A 22,002-nucleotide genomic window follows, 5' to 3' on the forward strand; every position below is an offset into this window, starting at 1 on the left:
TATGTGCCTCCAGGTTTAGAGAGTCACTCTACTGCAACACAGTCATCTTCAAATCAATAATAGCCCAATGGTGACCCTAAGGTTCATTTGTTAGCATGGCAGAGTTTCTGGAAAAAGGCAGTGGTATTCATTAACTGGTTTCTCTTCCCCCCTTTGCCCCCCCCCCTTCCTCCCTCCAGCTGTATCTGAAGGGCATCGTATTAAAGGTTTTCTGTGTTCATTACAGTTTTCACTTCGTAACTTGAACATAGATACATATAGTGGTGATACCATGAAAACAAATAACCACCTCACTAACATACTGTACAACTTCACGGTATGTTCAAACACACGGAGCGCATGCAGCCAACGTTATTTAAGACTTTAATAAAATGTGCATTAGGCAGAAGTATTGACGTTTTTTTCATTAATGGATCATTTGTCACAAAGTGCGCAGGTTCAGTACGTGTTTTCTGAAAACACAGGAATATTGTATTCTTGTTTCCGCCCTTTCACGCTGCTTTTTAATAGGAATTTAAAAAATGCACAGGCTGAAATGGAGACAAGAAGTAGTTTCAAACCACCATTGGGCACTTTTGAATTATTTATTTTGGGCTTAGATCTTTTGTGGCCTCGGTAGTAGCTCAGCAGAATACTTATCAAAATGATTCAGTGTTATGATTCAGGCTTTTTCTCTGCAGTAACAGATCTTTGCAGGAAGTCATCCACCACGGTACAGTGCGCGTCACGCAGGCTCATGCTCTGGTAACTCCTTTATCAAAAGGTTGCAAATCCCCACTGTCTGCACCTATAATGCTTGGCTTTTTTGCCTTCACATTATCCTGGGTACTTAGTGCATTGAGCAATGAGAGTGTGTTTTCTTAACTATGTGGTCTGATTGATGACCTCAGCTTGAACGCCACAGGCCTATAAATCAGTACCTCGGCCCCATTCAGCACCGTTAATCACGTCCGCCCCACAGAAGACAACAGGGACAATTAAAGAAACACTGGTAGGCCTTAAAAATATATGCTCCTGTAATTGCCACAGCAGTTTATAAGCGATTTGGGGCAAGCTCAACTTAAGCCTCCATTAAAACCTGGAGATTTAAGAGGCAAGAAGCTAGCGGGTGACCTGGCGGGAAGATGGGCTTGATGGGCAGCATTGAATTTGTAAAAAGCGGTTTCATTTCACTTATTGTATTTACTTTGGCGCATGCTCTATATCTGAGAGATAGAATGCACCGTCATTGGTGCAAATACACGAGGTGGGTTTTGTTGATTTTGTAAGACCACGTGACCACCCAAATGTTGTGTGGTTTGCCGAAAATCACGTCCAAAAAAAAAGAAACAAAAAAAACGGCTGTGTCGGCGATAGTGTATTACAGAACAGTTAGTGGTGTTCAGAGCGCAGAATCTAGGTCCACTATAGGCTTCTGACGAATCACACAACACATTGCATCTATTTATTAACAATATTTATGAATTTAGGCTATATTTTGCTGCTCCAACTCAAATTCAGCCCAGCCAGGCGATACTTAAGTTTCAGTTTCGTTTTAATATCCGTGGTTTACAGCCGTTTGGACCAGCTGATCGGCTCCCAACAACGGAATTCAGTCTGCTTTCCAGTTGTACTGGGAAGTCGGATTTATGGTGCCAGTGATAACTGAACTAAATTATAAAATAAAGCTATCTCCTCCTTCCTTTATCTGTCTATCTTTATCCCTCCACTGCACACTCAGTCACTACTATCCATTCTAAAAGGAAGCAGGATTATAACCTAATTTAGCACATTATTTTTAAATATTTTATATTATTTATCCTTTTTTTTCTCCCCCTTCTAATTTTGACGATTTGTAGAAAGATGTGTTGGTTTGTAAGCGCTAAGAGAACATGTTTAAATAAAACCTGTGAACCTTAACTTTTAAATGTATTTTATTTCATGTTATATGAGCTACACAGGGTTAGATATTAAGGTTTTGTTAGACGTTGACAAATCGTAGTATTTTTTCAGAAAACTCTCAGGCATTAAGGACATGCATCCTAGATTGCCATAGTCATCAATGGGTTAAACAGTTTAGAAACTGTGGTGGAGTTACTGAGCAGATAGTCTTAAAGGTTAGGGGTCACTGGTGAGAGACGAAAACACCTATGTAAGGACATGTGTTCGACTTGTTGTGATGAAACGATCCGTCTATTTGTTGAAGATTAAGACATGTGATGCACCTCACACAGAGATATAAACGCAGTACTGTAACCTTAAGAGAGAGCCAAGCGGCTTCTCAGCCTGCTGCTACCATGCTCCACGAAATCCTCTGTTAATGTCCTGATGGAATCTCTTCTGAAATAAACCTGAAACAAGGATGAAAAGTCCAGTCTGCCGCCTCTGTCTTTGTCAGCCATGGGGAAAATTCTGCACTACAAAACCCCCAGTTTACCTTGGGGTATTTGTGTCGGCTTGTGTTACATGTTCCACTGCCAAAGGATAGAATCAATTCCTAACCAGTGAAAACAGGTTGAAAGGGTTCGTCACAGATGATGAGAAACTAAGCAAGGTCAAAAAAAAATGCTAGGGGTTAGAGAAAATAATTTTTTCCGCTTTCAATATCCTGGCAGGAGAGATAGTGAGTATGGCAGATAAAGCTTCCCAATTTATGACATATTTGCGTTATTTATGATTTTCAGTATAATGTAATGCATCTGTATTTAAAAAAAAATAAACATGCTTTTTTAACCTCAATTACCCTTCACGTCATTTTATGGATGAATGCATTGAGCACATATTTAATTTTCAAATAGGTTTTCATTCCTTATTTAGTCACAGACCATATAATACACATTTGTAATTGCAACAATTATTTTTTATTGTATGCCTCTTAATGTTAATAATATACAATTTAGAGACTGCAGCCCTGGATTATGTTATATTCTGTTGGTGTTGTTAATTGATTTATAATAAGTTTTGTTTCATTCCCTTTGTTCAGCTACAGCAACTATTAATGTAACAGCAGCACACCGGCTGCATCGGAACAGTGTGTTCTCCAGATATCCATTCCTTTCATCCGTCATTACCGGGTGATGGGGAAAAAACACACACACCTACTTGGGGGTTAAAATTAACTCTTTGAAACATCCAGCATCATCTCCTGTCTTGATCTAAATCACAAATTGGCCACTCTTATGATCTGCATGAGAAAAGCAGGCGCGCAGGGTGACGCGGAGATGGCCTGCTCCAGCCAGGCCCTGATGAAAGCAACTGCCACCTTTGATGTTATGACAAGGACTAATGAGTCCTTCGCAACCCGTCCTCTCTTGATCTCATGTGTTTGCTGTGTGTGTGTGTGTGTGTGTGTGTGTGTGTGTGTGTGTGTGTGTGTGTGTGTGTGAGTGTATGTGGCCATGTATTTTTAAACGATGTTCCCCTTATGCATACAGTATACTGTACACTCACACATACACATTAACAAAGGCATTATGCATGGGGTAATATGGGCAACATATTCTCCCTCTTGAACATGAGATTGTAAGCTTTTTTTATTGATGTATTTAATTATAACGTACTAAGAAAAATGAGGCACTGGGCTGTCTCAGTATGAGCCAGTGGAAACAGAAAGGCCATTTTATAAACTGGGATTTGAGGTTATGAGTGAACAGGGGCACATTTTGGTTCAACTCTAATTCCATGTGCCCTGTGTCTGTCCACAGCACCCGCCAGTGTCATCTTCTCCTCGACATCTTCAACCCGACAGAGCATGAGCTCACCGTCAGCGCAAAGAACAACCAGGACCTGGTTCTCCATGCCAGCGAGTGCCAGAGGTCAGTCTAAAGGTCTCAGATATAGATGCCGTCTTACCTTGTCGGAATGGGGGTGACTCAAAGCCAAATGTTTTCCAGGTCAAAAGTGTCTTCTTCCAGCAAATAACTATGTTGACATCCTACCCTCGAGGCACCCAACATGTGGGCAAATATCACACAAATGTAACCTTTTAAATTCACTCATTCTTCATCTTCTATGGGCTATTTCAGATTGGACTGGGATCGTCAAAATGCATTTAATTTTACCAGGATTGGCCAAGCCCATTTGGGGTTCCTCATCTATGTTGACCAACTGAAAAAAAGCCCTGTTATGTGCCAGAAAAAACATCAAACTGGTGTTACGTATGCATAGTCAGCAAGCAAACCAGCCAATTCATGATTCAACATGATCACCACATCTCTAGGGTTTAGGCCTGTTTAAGTAATGTGTCTAATTGGTTCAAATTACCTCCATCAGCTGACAGACTTCTATTTTTTTATATCTTCAAGGGTTCCTTACTATTTTGTAAACACCTGCTAAGTCACCTGTAAGAATGGTATTAGTCTTGAGGCCAGTTTTGTTGTCCAATTAATTTCTAAATCCATAAGAATTTGCCAGGAATGAGTCTTTTACAAATGTGTCACTCTCTTTCCGGTGACAAGCAGCTATACCTGCACACACCTGCACACACACGTCACCTTACTCTCTCGCCACAATTCAGCCTCACTCTCTCTCTCTTTCCTCTGCCTGTCGTTTCACTGGAAAGTGGCAAATTCTGATTCCTGTCAGCAGCGTCTCTCCAGTGTAGCCCTGGCCACGCGCAGAGCTACACTGTCGGTGACTCATTGGCCTTCCTCCACAAGGCTGGATTGTTATTATTTGAGGGGAATTAGGGAGTGGTAAAGTAATCTTTTCAGACAGCCAAACTACTTGTCACTTAGCTCACGCACTCACTCTAAAAATATCTCCTGTGGAAAAATGAGCTGCTAAGATATGCTAATCAGCACTATTTTCCACACAAAAAAATATACCTTCAGAAGACTCTCAAGAAGTTGCTTTTAGAGATGATTTTTTATTTACCTACTTTTGTATTGAATGATCTGGGTTGAAGGGGAAACAAACAAAACAAAAACAACATTTAAACAACTTTAAATATATCAATGTGGGATGTACAGTATAAGTGTAAGGAAGCACTCAGCCTTTTAAACTAAACAATTCGTTATGTGAATATTACATTAAATGAAGAGCCCACTAACAGCTGTTCTGCCTTACCCACTTCCCACTCCCTGCACACACTTTAATGATATTGACATTTAATTTAAAAAAGTCAGCTGAGTCGATGGAGAGAAAGTGCATGTTTTAAAATAATATTTAAACTGAGATTCAACTTTATTTTGGATTTGTATACATTAAGCCAGTGCCATTGATCATCTGTTTAATTTCTGAAACTAAGAAGTGCTAATTATTTAAGTAATAATTATGATTTACTATAATAGGAATCACCTACTGCGATTGCTGGTAAGGAGACTGCACTCCTTTCTTAGCCATGCTCTTTTTTACTGTGACGTAACAGCACGTTAAAGTACGTGTTTGTTTATTCGGAAATATGGAAGGCAAAAATAAAGAATGACTGGAGAAAAGTTTCCAAGTTCTCAGAGGATGTTTAATGAAGTGATATCACAGGACAGCTTTTGCAGGTTTCAGAGACAGCAAAAAGTGAAAAAGTCAAGTCCTTATCGACAGCAAGGCTTTTTAACCTCCCTAAACAAAGGACAAACAATTGGTTTGTATTGCTGTCATCTGGTTTCATCCTGGCCGTCCTCTTCATGAACCTATGCGAAAGTAGGGTCAAGCTTCCCAGCCTTGAATGTATCCAAAGCTTGACTGGAGAAGGCCTTTGTTATTAAACAGATCACATCGCCTTGCCCTCTAGGCTTATCTTATTGGTAAAACATCGTAAAGTTTTACAACAAGATTTATTGCTGTTCTACCTCCTCGTCTCCAAAGCACCAAGAAAAAGAGTGAGAACATTTATTAAAGTCAAATGTGAAGAATATATCAATTGTTTAAATGATTATATATTGGTAAATGCAAATTAAATGAGGGGGGGGCACAATATAATTAAAATTAGATTTATTTTTCCTAACAGACGCTTCAATTTATATATTTTTCTTTTTCCACAAGTGTTCCATTAAATAAAGGAAGTATAGCTAGCAGGCAATGAATAGATGTCTGTCGAAGAACATCACATGTGCGCTTCCATTTAACCCTTTTCAGGAGTGTCTAGAAATACATTTGGAACTGAAGGTCCCATGCTGGTTATCCATTTACTGCCCACTGTTCTTCACGTGGAGCACTAGCACTATGTCAAACTTTGCCAGTCTCTAAGTACAATCTAAAGTTGCATGAACATGAACATGTCATATAGAAAGTGATATGTTAGAGTGAAATATAGTTGTATTTTACTCAACTTAATTTATCTGACAGATTCAAGTTATAAGCTCCTTTCCAGGCTAAGATTTTTAATTAAAAATACATTATACATCTACGAAATACAACACTTTGTTAAAGATTAAACCAGTGCTTTTCAATATTCTTTTTTGGCTTGTTATCTTTTCAAAAACATGTACTTGGGGTGTGTCATGTTTTAAAAAGATTTGAGTCGTTAGTACTGAAGATACAAAAACCCTCTAAATGGTATACTTTTCAAATCATTCAGTATTTCATAGAGTGAAAATATTAGAGTTAAATAAATGTGTCCAGATTTGTGTTGCAGACTCTCTCATAATCTCATTACTCTTCAGGTTGGATGGGAACTATTGGACTAAACTACACAGCTGTACTTAAAGCAGTTAAAGCGAGATGTTACAAGATACACTTTACCCTTCTGTAAATGAAGCCATCACAATTCCAATTTCACACGTACAAATTTTACTGTAAACCGAGGTCAGACGGCATAATACATCAGTTGTGTAGTTAAAAAAAAATGCCTCTGGAGACTGACACAATATGACACAACATGCCTCCGAGGCAAAGAAATGTCCAGTCTGGTAACAACTGCAGATGTGTATTTAGATGTAGATTGCATGTGTCTTTTTCCCCCTTTGACTGACATTCCCTGTAGACACGGCCATTGCCTTTTACTCCACCAATCAGCGCTTCCGTCCTGTAGAGATTTCTCTGGAAGCCTGACAGACATAAATTCATTAGCAGAAGATAAGCTCAGATCCAACTTATTGATTCTTTTCAGAGCAAACAATATTGCAGTAGATAAACCCTATGAGGGAGAGAACAGTGGAAGCAGACTCATTCAACAACGTACCCAGCTCACTTTACTTTTGGCAACACATTGATCATATCCTTTTTGAAATTCACCCAGTAGTTCAGAGAGGTGCTTTTCCAAACAGAGAAAATCAGAGCCATGGACTAGTACGTAGATCTCTGTCTGCAGAATGATATTTTGCTCGCCTCTTCAACTCATTCTCTTTTGACATCGGATGGCCCTGTCATTTCCTATTTCTTGCCTGTTCTTATGATGAATTAGGTGTCAGTCGCAAAATGCTTCTCTTTTTTTTCAGTCTTCTTCCAAGATCGGTGAAGCCACGGCTTCAATCTGACATTCACAAAAATGACTCTGTCGATCACCTACACTTTCTTCCGACGACGGGGCATTTCTTATTGGCTATATTGTGTGTTTTCATGGTTACACTAATAGAAAAGAAAAGGGCCTTCATGCAAAAAGACATAGAGCAGTTTGATCTAATAGTTTCTAGTCTCCATATGAGGAGAACATGGGGACAGAAACAGGGAGCTGTTTTCAACTCTTGGATAGTGATAACTTACATTTACGAAATGCTGATTCTGAAAAAAAAAACATCTTAAATTTGTTTGTGAAGTGTGTCTTGTCCATAGATAGTAAATAATATGGATGTAGCATCCGGGCTGACCTCAGTTATTCACACGGCATCCAATAATCCTGGTTTGTGCGCGTCGCCATCTTGTGAGATTTTTACTCCGCCTCACTCCTCTTGCCGAAAAGGGGAATCGACGTCACGTCGGGGGGAGGGAGAAAGCTGACGTATACCTCCGAGGCAAAGTGAGGGACAACGGGCGGAGAGCTGTCACTCAAGAGATCGCGCCAATACATTTTAACTTCCAAAAGAATAAATACTAGCGTGGGCCAAAACAATTCACCCCCCTCAGTGTTGTCATGGAGATATGACCTAAACATACAGACTAAAATGGTTTTGTGGCCAAAGCTGTAAATAGGTTTAATAAGACTTTGAAAACGGCCTATCTAACAAGTGAGTCAAAGAAAAACTGCTCGTCTTGGCGCCACCCCCAGTGGCACTTTCTGGTTACTACAGTTGTAGGTCACTTCCTTATTGGATGCCGGTAAAAATCGCTGAGGTTGGGGCTTGGTCTTGTCTTCTCTCTCTATGATGCCCATACGTGGAGAGAGGGTAACATCATGAGCAACACAGTGCTGCTTTCATCTTCTCATCATTCATTGACAGGTCTTTTTCCCCTTGATGGTGTCCAATTATGGCCAATGGGGAAAAAAATCAAGCACCTCAGCACGTGTATGGTCACTTTGATGTTTGGGAGCCCAACAAGGTTCTTTGGCACCACACAGTGTAATGCCAATGTTTAGTTTAGTTTATTTTCCATTTTGTGCTTTGAACAGAGCAGAACGGAGAGAGAGTAGAAGTCACGTACAGGATGTGTACCTGTCTCTTGCACTGGTGTTAGATCTTCAAGATTTGCATACCATTATTCTTAGTCAAACAAGATTCATAGTGTGGGATATTTCAGACTCATTTTATGGCACAGGTCTTCTTTTGTGGAAAGTAAGGGTGCATATTTCAAACAGTTTCCTTAATCAATTATTGGCCAGTGCGTGTTCATGCATTGCGGATTCTGCAGCTCTTTTAGCTGGTTTCTGTTGAATCAGCTCGTTTTGCATTGGCATTAGCCTCAAGATGTGGAATCCTCAAAGTATTACAAAGAGTCACCAACACGTACCAACTGTTTTTTTTCAATCAGGGAGATGCTAGCTGTAGCTGTCACAACATTTCCAGCAATCAAAGAGTGAAATGTCTGCAAACTGTAGGGATGAAGCGATCCATTAGCTTCTCGTTGTCTGGTCCAATGCCAGTATATAGGCCCTGCCCCTCTCCCAAATCCACATGGGAAATCTCCCGATGTTTGCTGCATGTGTGAATAGGAAAATCTGCACATTCTCCGCGTCTCAGATTGTCCAAATATTCATGTGAGTACCATGTGTGAAGAAGGCTAGAGGCACCAGTGTGTACGGATAGTAGATTATTCATTGACATTCCTAGTTAAAAACATCTCAATGATGTGTAAATGCAAAAGGAACATTGCCCTGTTAGCAATATTTGATGATATATAGACTGTTACGTTACGTTAGCAATACCCTCAAATCTGACATTCATTCATGAGTATGCTTCTGCATGCACATTAAGTCTGGTTTGAGCGAAATGACTAATTCACACTACAACCATTCCTCTGTGGCTGTTTTCCTAACCACCTTAAGCTCAGAGAATGATCAGGCTCTAATGGTCACTGCTCTGAATAAACAGCATGTAAATCAGCACAACGCTCCTAGGGCTGTGTCAAACAATCGAAATATCGATATATCGCGATACTTAGTTTCCCGATATCAGTATCGATTTTTATATCAAAATATCGATTTTTTTTAATTAATTTTTTTATGATAGGGGAAGGTGGGGTGATTTGTGCAACTTTTTACTCAAAGTGATTTTAAAGTGAGGCCTTGACAGTTATGTCTCCAACTCAAATATGTACATATATTTCAGGATGTTGTGCATCCCTGGCAATAAAAACTTTGGATCTGGAATAAACTGTTTAAGAAATATAGCTTTCGGAAAAAAAGTTGTCTTGCGTGGGGTGATTTGTGCGTCATTTTGTCACAATGACAAAGTCACCATCATCATCTTTCTGGCCATCTGAACTCTCATCAGTGGTGTCGTTAAGTGGAATTGAGATGTCACTCTCTTCTGAGCTACTGTAGACAATCACTTTCTTTTGGTGACCAGCGTATACAGCCATGCCACTGGCACAACTCTCAGAAATGTACTTTGCACTAGTTGCTCCGTGCTTGTGGAACCAACTGCCACCTGACAAATGTGATTCCCCCTACATTTCTGCCTTTAAATCAAGGCTCAAAACCTATATGTACACCCTGGTGTTTCCTCCCCATTAACCTCTGCACTACTTACTTACCTCTGCACTACTATCTGTGTTTATGTGGATGTATGGGCTTTACGTCTTTTATTTTGGTTATTGTTATTTTACCTTCATTGTTTACCTACTGAATGCACTATGTACAGCACTTTGGACAGTGCAAACTGTCATAAATGTGCTTTTATAAATACATTTTACTTACTTACTTACTTATAACTCACCCAGGCCCTTGCGCACAAATCACCCCATCCCCAGAATTTTGGATAATAGGCATGATGCAGCAATTTAGGGTTGACATCGTGCTAACTATATAGACTCAAAGTGTAGCATACCAAAGCACTAAAACATGTGTCAAATGTTTTCAAACGTGTCTATAATTGTTCAGACACAATAATCAAAAAACCTTGATCATGGAAATTTTACTTTGAAAGGCAAAACACAGTTTTTTGAGCTTAAATGTGCTTATATCTTATTCCTTGTGTCTCCCTTCTTTACAGGATGAGTCAAATGGATGGCTCTTCTTAAATATGTGGTCACATTTCCAATTTCTTCCACGGTTTTCTAGAAACAAGGGGTTTTGCAACTTCCAAAATGCACAAATCACCCCACCTTCCCCTATATATATTTTTTATTTTTTTTTTATTTTTTGCTTTTCAAGACTTTATTGACAGTGCAGAGATACAGATATGAAGTGGGGCAGAGAGGGAATGAAACAACCACGGGTCAGATTCAAACCCATGTCTGCTGTCAGTTAGATCAGTTTTGTTTATAAAAATACTTAAGATTCACTGTGTCACAAAAGCACACTGATGTGTTTTCATTTTCATTGTGTCCTGTACAGTTAGTACAAGAGTGAATTGGATTTGTTATTTTTATGTTATGGCAGCTGCAGCAGTGTTTGATAATTTGCCAAAACCAAAAAAATTAAGAAAAATAGTAAAGGAAGTTGTGAATGAAATAGTTTTGACTTCATTTGTCTGTACAATTATCACTATATTGTGCTGTTATGTTTGACAAGGCAACTTGTTTATGGAATATCGCAATATATCGTGATATATCAAGATACGCAATATATCGTGATATATTGTATCGTGACCAGTGTATCGTGATACGTATCGTATCGCGAAGTCATTGATGATACCCAGCCCTAAACGCTCCCCACTTACTTTGTAGCGTTTTTGTTTTTTTGGGAAAGAGGATTGATATACCACCAGACAGTCCTTTCTGCCACTGCATCTTTGATCTAATGAGCACGGAGCAACTAAAAAGTGTATTTTATAAATGTGAATTGAAAATAAGGAGCTTCTAATACATCAGGCTGGTATTACGTGGATTTGACTGCAAGTCATTTAAATCCTTTGGTGGCTGATTCTTTTGTATGGGATGTTTTTGATGCAAGTCTTTGAAGAGTATCTAATTATCAGAATTGAAGAGCGGGGGCCCTGAGGCTCTGGTCTCTAGCTGTCAGCTGTACAAATAAAACCGCACGGCCAGCTTCTTGATGATATGACCCCCGCAGGGACTTCGGGCTTGGTATTGGCAAGGACTTAAGGATATCTCACGCATTACACAATATGATATATCATGATACATTGCGATAAGATGTATATTGCGATATTCTGCTTTGTATTTGGATAGGTACACTTTTTAATTTTAATTTTGTCATCTGTGTCGGCCATGATGCTTCCAGATTTCACTCTGCCACAAAACTGGGAATGTCATCTGGAAACGTTAGGCCACTAGCGGTACTGGGACAGCTGCAGGGGGAAGAGGTTGTAGTTCACAACCTGTAATAAAAAAAAATGTATACCGGTAATTCAAATTATTGATTTTTGGAGCTGGCAAACGGTAGATATCACAAAATTAATATCACGATAGCGATTGCACAGCCCTAATGTTCCATCAAATCAAATTGGAGTTTGAAGGAACCAAATACATTATAAGTTCAAACTAGCAACAGGTTGCTTTCCCACATTCTTGATCTCAATCATCATTCTTCATCAACATCAATGTGTCTTCCAGCTGATCTTAACCTGCATTTGGCTGTCAACATCTCAGCACAGCATAAACACATTGGATGCTTACCGCTGTCCCACTGCCATCCGCCATTATTGTTGCCAAGCCAGCACAGTTATAATTCCTGTATAAGAGTGGGGGAATTAGCGATCACTGCAGCAGTTTTTTTCATCTGTAGCCATGTCTCCTACTCCATTTGCCGTGCCTTGTGGCTCTGCCGGATCGGTGCACAGAAGGGCAGACACGCCTCATTGCACAGGCTTTTCAAACAAAGCCTGTTTCCATGGTGACCACCTTTCCCCCTTCCCGTGCTACTTTTTATGGCAATAAAAGCACATCATGTATCTGCAGTCACTCATCCCATCAGTCCCCCCCCCCCCCCCCGCCCCCAGAATACTACCTTTCGATCATTTTTTTCACAACTTGCACGTCAAATTGGCCCTTTTCTCACATTTGCGAGAAAGTGTGGAGTGTCATTACATGAGTAATATAATGTTTAGTAAAAAACTTGAATATAGGGCTTAGAGACGGTGTGACAAAGATGAGAGTTGACTGCTGCTACGATGTACATGTGCTGCTGCTCGACCTCTCCCTGGGATTCTGCTTCACACTACTGTCATTTTTTCCTCAGCATCTGAGGGAGCTTTTCCACTCTCACATTTTCTTGAAATGATGCGCTCCCTAGGGGGCGTTTTAGCCCTGTTGGCTGTTTGGAGATGGGTCCGTCAAGGCGCTAGAACATCAACATCTCTTATTTTTCACTCGCATGCCTTCTCTCCTGAATGTATTGTAATGCTGCCATAGACCTATTGGTAGTCATTTGACACGTGAGGCTTTTATATTGTTGGAATTCTGAAAACGTACCTTATCTGCACCTGTACTCACATATATGGATATAGCGGATTTGTCTGACCCAAAGCCATTTCCCTCTGCGGTCAGCCCCCTGTGTTGTCATTGGATTATCCAATTCACTGACACAATAACACCTATAGCGATAGTATTATTATTTACAAGCTGTGACGTCCCTGCTTCAAATCCAGCTGGGGACTTTTGTTGCATGTCCTCCCCTTTTAATATCCCCATGCCCTCGCTCCCACTGCTGTGCTGTCTTATGATGGCAAAATGCCCCAAAAAGGGCTTCTGGGGTTCAGAAGCAGAGATAAAAATAGCTCACTCTGTCAGCCCTAGTAATAGTCTATAAAGCCTCATTCTAAATGACAGCCAGCGCTTTAGAAGATTGTCTGCAGCAAAGCTTTCTTCCATACCTATCCGCATACAGTAAATGGCAATAAGGATTTTTCTTAGCCAGCGATACGCGAATGGATGGAGCATCTCTGCCGCGCTGCAAACAAAGGGTTACAAGGAGTCAGCCGCAGTCTAAAAATAGACTGTTGCTCTCGCCTGCCTCTGCATGGGCCTCTATGGATCCCCGCCCTTAAGCTCTCGCACGTGAGGTAAAAATCACCCCTCGTTGTGAAAACATACACGCACACACTCGGCACCGTCTCGGCTTGCAGCTTCTCCCCCGTGACATAACACAATCACTGGCTTTCTTAAAAAAAGATGCAAAAAGGATCTGATAAAAGGTTGGTCGCAAATGAGATGCTGTTCTGCCGTGTAGGGCATAATTCAAATCCGTATCCATTGCTCACAGACACGCTAGAGAAAACCTGCATACATTGCAGTGAAAACACAAGACAACTAAAATGACCTCTCACAAAAACAACTTTTAATATATTCAGCAGTATAGTAGTCGCTGCATTACTACAAGAACAGTAGTTGTCTCGAAGCATCTATCTTCACAGCACTGAGTTGATATAACTGACTGTGTTTTTCATGTGTCCATTTAGAGACCTCTTAGTTGAAATGATGAATTGCTGCAGTGTGGTCAGATAAAATCGACCCCATGTGCTTTAACGGGATTATCATGTTGTTTTGGCCTGTGGCGACACAACATTTAATTTGGAAGGTTCATTTCACTGTAACCGGCTCGTCCTAAACTTGCGTTATTACTGCCATTAAAGAAGGCTTCATGCCGCAGCGTATTGCAGGATTGTGGTTATTAGCCATATACAGTGTCAGAAGTCACACCGGCTGGATCAGATGATCTTTAGTATTTGCTGTTTCACTGTGAGCTAAGCTTAGTGCTAAAACTACTGAAAATATATTTTTAAATATTGGTTCAGAGGTTAACAGCATTATCGCACAACGTGAAGGACTTTGGCTCACTTCAAATGACTGTTTGTTTGTTCCCACTATGTGCACAATGGCCTCTTCCAGGTGCTTCAATGTTCACCCACAATCCCAATATATGCATGTCAGGTGAATTGTACTGTGATTGATGAAGCGGGCAGTGTTTTCACAAAAAAAAAAAAAAAAAACACAAAATTAATTTGGAGGTAGGCCTAAGTCAGGGGTGTCAAACATACGGCCCGCGGGCCGGATCCGGCCCGCGAGATGATTTGATCAGGCCCGCGACCTGTAGAGCATAAATTTCTGAGTATGTCAAAAAAAAAAGTAAGTCTCTAGCCCATTCCTGTGAGGAGTTATGAATTTTTAAAGAAATAACCGAAATGCTCACTCCTGCCGCTAGGGGGCAGCCTAAATAAAAAAAGCACATTTTAGCAACGTGGGAAATGGTAAATGGCAATCCTGCTTCACCGCTATTAATGTTTCCTACAGTGCTTTATGGCAAAGTAAAAACCAAAAAAAAAAAAACATTTTTATTTTTAGTACATTTATTTTATTACTTTTTTATAAAAATAAAACTATTTTTATTTTTAGTGCTGAACAATTAATGTACTAGCAAGCGTGGTGTGTCTGCGGCTCTGTGTGCGCAAAACGAGCAGGAGCATGCTAGTGTAGGCCTACAAGATTTATTTCCTAATTTTCAATGCTGCTTTATTTTTATGTTTTAAATTGGGAAAAACGAATTCCAAAACAACCAATAACCTCTGTATCTAAAAATAAATCAAAACAGTAGAAGTTGCACTTTTATTTAATGGTATTTTGTCTGCATGTTTGCACAAAATGTGTCCCTGTACATATAGTAAACAAAATTGGACAACTGTAAGGTCAGTGCCTGTTGTATTTGTGTATTCAAATAAACAGTTGTTTATTTCATTAGTGCACATTGGCATCTTTGAGCAAAATACCCCCAAAATTTTTGCTGCGGCGCTGCGCGCCGCACCTCCTATTCCCATGGCCGGCAGCAACCTTTACTAAGACATCTCCTGGGGGTACGGAGATCCCTTGTGATCCGTGATAATGTAGGTTACAAATGTAGGCTGAGTGATAAAGCATATTACTGAAAAACAAAGTTAGGGATTTGGAGTTATTTTGCCATTATTTTACTAGTCCGGCCCACCTGAGATCAGAGAGGCTGTATGTGGCCCTCGAACCAAAATGAGTTTGACACCCCTGGCCTAAGTCATTTGACTCAATTAAAAGTGATTAAACTAAGTCAAGGAAGTGGTGGCTGTAGTGGCTTTATGTCTGTTTTCTTTTCAATACTCAACTTTTTACTAATGTGCATGCAAAAGGAAATTAATGCAGAGTAGAAGGAACTTTTTTTGGCCAATGTGCATGGTGAGCAGCACTGAGGGTCAGAGCTTTAAATAAAAGGTTTTTCTGGACATATTAATTTTAAATTGCTTTATATTCCTGTTCATTAAAGTCTAGATTTGCTTTTGATTATTGTGCAAAATAACATAACATAACATCTGTTCAGTGCATGAGTGGTAGATTGTTAAATGTTAGGTGCATGAAGCACGTACATATAATATATAAAGTCACTCACAACCTTGTATTGCAAATTCTGACCCACCTTTCTTTTTTTTTAATATATCTTTTGGGCATGTTTATGCTTTATTGATAGTGCAGAGAGACAGAGGTGAAATGGGGCAGAGAGGGGAGTGACATGCAGAGAACGACCGTGGGTGGGACCGAACCCGGGTCTGCTGCTGGGCCCGGCCTGGGGGTGGGACGCCCTACCAACTGAGCTAAGGGCGCCCCCTGACCCACCTTTCTGAAAAATTACATTCATTTAGAACTTATAGATCAGATTTGTTGAGAGTACGATCTGTACAAACATGCATTGCAGAACCTTGAACATGGCACATAAAATGGCCGTGCCTTATGCTATGTTCTCACATCTTGCTCTGACCTCTATTCCACACCTCTGCGATGCAGAATCTCTCACTTAAGAGTCAAGCTAATTGTGAGTCATCAAAATACCAAATGGATACAAAACAAAAAAAATCCTTCCCTGGACCTGACAAAAATGCATACCTACCCAGCACAGAGCTCCGTCAACTGCCACGTGCTGAAAAGAAAATAGACCTCGGTTTCGCTGCCACATGCTGAGAAGAACTACCATTGCTTATTTTCTTCAGAGCTAGCCTTCATCTATGCATAAATCATGCATGTGGGATTATTTATGTGCCTGCAGATTCACAGCAATAATAGAAATGTGGGTGAAATTGGTCCTTCCATCCTTTCAGTCTGCCACCTGCCCATGCTGCCCTTTTTTCAGTCAGGGAAATGAAGGCCGCCAAGCAGGCTGTTATCAGCGAGAGGCTATCTGGAGGCTGGGCGGTGCAAATGGAGTGAGAATTAAGCATATAGATGGTCCACGGTGGCTCCAACTCAGCACACAGGTTGTTATTAAAAGCATTGTAATAGCTAGATTAGTATCTAGATATGGCCCCTAATCCTTGATAGAATCCACAATCAAATCAATGGGAAAAGACGGTGATTGTGAGCGGTGGTTGGAGAGCTTGGCCTCTTAATGTTCTCCTACCTTAGTAAAAAGCTATTTTAGGTGGTGATGTGGTTCTTTGTTTAGACGAAGTCTTTAATGGACTTACTTTAACCGTATATTGCTTTAAATGTATACCAATACGTTATATGGACATTTTGAATAAAACAGAATGTGATAATTTACCAGTCCTTTTCGACGTTTCGATGTATTCAATAAATTACAGTACAAATACATCATATGTATTGGTTAAACTGATCAACTTGACAGTTTTTGTAAATATACACAAATGTAAAATGTAAAAAATTGCAACACGTTTAAAAAAAGTTGGGACAGGGGCATGTTAACCACTGAGTTACATCCCCCTTTCTTTTAACAACACTTAGTAAGCGTTTGGGAACTGAGGACATTAATTGTTGACATTTTGAAAGCAAAATTATTTCCCATTCTTGCTTGAAATACAACTTGAAATGCTTGAAATACAACTTGAAATGCTTAACATTCCGGGGTCTCCATTGTGATATGTTGTGCTTCATAACGCACCACATTTTTCAATGGGAGACAGGTATGCACTGCACACAGGCCAGTCTAGTACCCACACTCCACCACACTGTTCCAACGATGCCAAGCTGTATTAAGACGTGCAGAATGTGGCTCGGTGTTGTCTTGCCGAAGGGACGTTCCCTGAAATAGACGTTGTCTGTATGGCATCTTTTTACTCCAAAACCTGTATGTACTTTTCAGCATTAATGGTGCCTTCATAGATGTTCAAGTTACCCATACCATGGGCACTGACCCACCCCCATATCATCACAGACACTGGCTCTTCACCTTTCTATTGGTAACAATCTGGATGGCCCTTTTCCTCTGGAGCCCGAAGGACAAAACGTCCATGATTTACAAACATTTTTGAAATGTAGACTTGTAAGACCACTTATAAAACCACAGCACACTGTTCCAAAATCATGTCATTTTTTAGGGCAGTGCCACCTGAGGTCACCGTATTACATTTACATTTTGGACCTTGCCCCTTACGTGCAGAGATTTCCCCGGATTCTTTAAATATTTAAGACAAGGCAATTTTATTTATATAGCACATTTCAGACACAGGGCCATTCAAGGTGCTTCACAGTGTCAAAATTAAAATACATCAAATATGGAATACACATACAAAAAAGAAACACATTTAAAACATGGATAGAAATACAACATTTAAATGAAAGAAATTAAACATTTGAACATAAATTATATTATGGATTGTAGATGGTGTAATCCTTAAATTCTTTGCAGGAATGTTGTTTTTCCTCTGTAGTTTTTCCCAAAGTGGTGAGCCTCACCCCATTATTACTTGTGAAGACTTAAACTTTACAGGATGCCCTTTTATATTTATATTTAATATTTTTAAGTGATTTCAAACAGGTATTTTTTTTTAACATTCCAGAACTTTCCCAATCTTTTAATGCCCCTGTCTCAACTTTTTTGAACCGTGTTGTAATCATTTGTGTATATTTACAAAAAAAACATGATGTGTGTTGTTATTTATTGAATACATGTCGAAAAGAATTAGGAAATTATCACATTCTGTTTTATTCACATTTTACATAATGTCCCAAATTTTCGGAATTGGGGTTGTATGTTCGCTGTTTTTAAATACAGTTTCATTGTTGAAGAAAGTGTCAGACCTTCTTTCAAGTCGTTTGTGCTGTTATTTTGCTATCAAGTAGAGACTGCATATTATACTTTCACATGTTGCAGTTAAGGCCTTGTCATACCAGGATTTAACATGGAACAAATGCATTATCATATTTAATTAATTCCTATGGGATCACAAACCTAAAGGAATCCATTGTAGTGGCAACGTTAATCTGGGCAGAATGCAAAGTGCCAGATTTGTGAATGTGCACATGAGAAATAACAATCCGTTTTACCAGAGCTGACCTTTGACAGAACGTAGCCGGTCACTAAAATATTTAGGCACAATTTTATAATTTTTGTTTTAAACCTTTGATAACCTTGCTACAAAGTTTTAAACCACAGTTTGATAACATTAATTCCTTAAGTCACAACACTGTTACTGTGAAATGTTGTACCATTTAGTATGGATATTTTAAATCGATGTGAGATATGTTTGAAGAAAAAATCCAAACTAGTCTTATATTAGCACTGTAGAGATACTGCTGTATCCTACCCTTTGTCGGTCCGCTTTATTAGTGAATACTCTACTTCCTTTTTAGATTAAATGTAGGTCTTTAGAAGTCTCAAAATGGATTAAGCAACTAACACAATCAAATACTGCTAAATAAAGGATGTTATGACTGAGAAAATTCTACATGCCGCAAATTTAGCATGTCACAGTAAGTCACATATACAGAAAAAATGAAACATTATTTTCACTGCTATAGTGTAAATGTTTGGCTTTATTCCTTGCACAGATATTCTTCTCCATGTTGGTCTTCATTTGAAGCGCCAATTTAAATATGGCCATGTGGTTCATTTTTATTACTTGCCCAAAGAAAACCCGTCGTAAGCCTTTCCAGACAGGGTCTTACCATTGAAGGTCCATTTGTATTGTAACTAACTATGGTATTTTTAGACAGAGTGCATAATGTGCGCTTTTGAAGATGACTGAATGAAAAGCAGCACCCATCTGAAGATAGGACTTCAGTCAGTGACATAGGCGTAGTGCCACACTGCCACTAATCTTCAAAGGTGTATATCTTTGATTGTGTTGCAGGAGCTTTGCTACCGTCTTTTGTTTTGAAGTCTTAATTGTTATTTAATTTGTGTCCTGCTTTGTTGTAAAGGCTGTGAAATGATAATTGCATTGGCTTTTCTCCTCCACCTCACTTTGATGTATGTGTGTCTCTGGACTCATAAAGAGATGCTTTGGCCTATAGTGTACTTTTATTTATTATTTGCAATACAGCATTTCCGACACGTTAGGCAGCAGATCACCTGTAATGACAGTAATGCACTTGATTCTGTGAAAAGCAACTAACCATTATGACCAAGCAGACATCTAAGGTACAGAGAGATGTTGCATTCAGACTACCCTTTTGTATGTCTCCGCGCCGGTAAAAGCTTTATGCATTCCGGTTGTACATCTGAATGTCTGTATGTCTGTACATCTAAAAGGACCATTCTTGTGAACGTGATATCTTGTGAACACTTGAGGGATTTTCTTGAAACTCTGCACACATTTCCACTGAATTGATACATTATTAGATGTCAACGGTCGAGGTCACTGTGATCTCATACTACATGAGAACAATATCGCAAGAATGCCAGCGGATTTTTGGCAAATATTATACAATTTGACTTGAGGATAAACTGATTACATTTTGGTTGTCAGTAGGGATGGGAATTGATAAGAATTTAACGATTCTGATTACGATTCTGCTTATCGATCCGATTCCTTATCCTTGTGTGAGAAAATAAGTTCAAATGTGTTGTATTAACCTGCTTAAATATCTGATCAGAAGTGTGTCTAGTGTGTGCAAAGATTATCAAGAGTACTTTAGGATTAGGACATTTTCAATTTTCACATTAATTGGTCCGGACAAAAAAAAGGTTTGCCTTTTTAAGCCCAAATGCCTTTATGTTCCCTAAAAACACAGACTGAAAACAGTCAAGGAAGAGCTTGTGCCTTTTGGGGTATTAACTGTGCTCATTTGCATTCAACTTGAAACAAAATTCAACTGACATAAAAAAATACAAAGAAGTCTTCTGTAAATATAAGACCAACTATCAACTTTGGCAAAGTAACCATTTGTTTGCAGAAAAAATATCATGTATGCACCAAGCCCAACCCAGAGGACCCTGCATACATTTTTTTCTTTTAAATTCATATTTTTACGGAAAATCCATGTGTCTTTCTTCAATAGCTTCTAATTCGTCCGACCCAGTGTCTCCAAATTACTTGTTCACACAAAATGTCTCATTAAGCCTCTTAATTTTCCTCTCAAAGTGCACCAGATTCATGCATTTCACTTTAAAAAGGTGAAAAAAAATCTCCCGTCTGGTTCTCTGCTGGCTACTATTTCCCCCAGCAGGACATAGGAGGCACTAGCGAAAAAACACTGGGTGTGTGAATGACATTGACATTTGCACACTCAGTCCATGCTTAAAGGAAGCAGGATTAAAACACTGGATTAAGATGTTCAAATGTATTTAAAAAAAAAAAAAAAAAACATACTTAGATAAGGATGTTAAAATGTATTAAAAAACGTGTTCAAAAAAGTACAAAAATGTTTAGAATGTTTTAAAAAATATGTTTACATTTGTAAAATAATTAAAAAATCTTTCAAAACACACAGGGATTTAGAACTTTTTTTGTTGGGGGGGGGGGCTCCGCTGAAATTTGTTCTCTGATGGGGGGCTCACTCTCTCACACTTTGAAAACCCCTGGACTAGACAGGCAGCGGACATTTAAACATTTAACCGGCCCGCCATGATCGCCGTCTGCTCGTTTGCGCTCGTGCTTGTGCGCGTGTCATTTGACGAAATGGAAACTTTACAATTGTTTCAAGTGGCCGCATTGTCGTCTTTTCAAGTGAAAAACAACCAACATTTAGAGAGATTCTGTCTCAACGCCATGTTTGCTGCGTTCTGAACCAAAACAACGCAGCATGAGTGTCAAATCATGACGCATTTGCAACGAGCGGAACCAATAAGCGGAATCGTTAAGCAGGCATGTTAACGATTCCAGGGAATTGGTTGACTCGGGTCTCGATTCCCATCCCTAGTTGTCAGGGTCAAGGTCACTGTGACCTCTAATCTTATGAGGACAGTAGTATAAAAATATGTTGGGGGATTTTGTCAAATTCAGCACAAACTTACACTTGTATTCGAGGGTGAACTGATTATATTTTGGAGGTCAAAGGTTACTGAGGCCTTACATATTGTGACGTCACAGTGACCTTGAACCATAGTGTAGCTTCTTATGGGTTTTACCTTCACAGCATAGCAAATTGTACTTTCACCGTTCAGCAATTGTATGCCTGCCAGAGGCATATAACCGCCATGCGGTATTGCTAGTTATAGGCTGATTTCTGATCTGCTAGAACAGTTCTTATACAATCCCTGTACATGTGTTTGATTAATGTTTTGATTGCCCAATTATAGCTTTAAGAGGAAACATAACAACGTACTGGTCAGTTCAGTCAGTATGACTGCACGCTGCCAATCCTCCTGTCATCTGAAAGTGGCTCTTAAGGGAGCTG

General features: G+C 39.5%; 1 protein-coding gene across 1 annotated transcript in view; it reads left to right on the top strand.

The window, feature by feature from the left end:
- Positions 1-22,002, top strand: part of trappc9 (trafficking protein particle complex subunit 9) — a 228,972-nt gene that overhangs the window by 126,262 nt on the left and 80,708 nt on the right. The window contains exon 19 of the mRNA XM_080045758.1: positions 3,684-3,794. Coding sequence (XP_079901884.1) covers positions 3,684-3,794 — 111 coding nt within the window. The remainder of the gene's footprint in view (positions 1-3,683; positions 3,795-22,002) is intronic.

The sequence above is a fragment of the Ammodytes marinus genome (genome assembly GCF_949987685.1).
Source record: "Ammodytes marinus genome assembly, chromosome: 17".
Taxonomy (NCBI): Eukaryota; Metazoa; Chordata; class Actinopteri; order Uranoscopiformes; family Ammodytidae; genus Ammodytes; species Ammodytes marinus.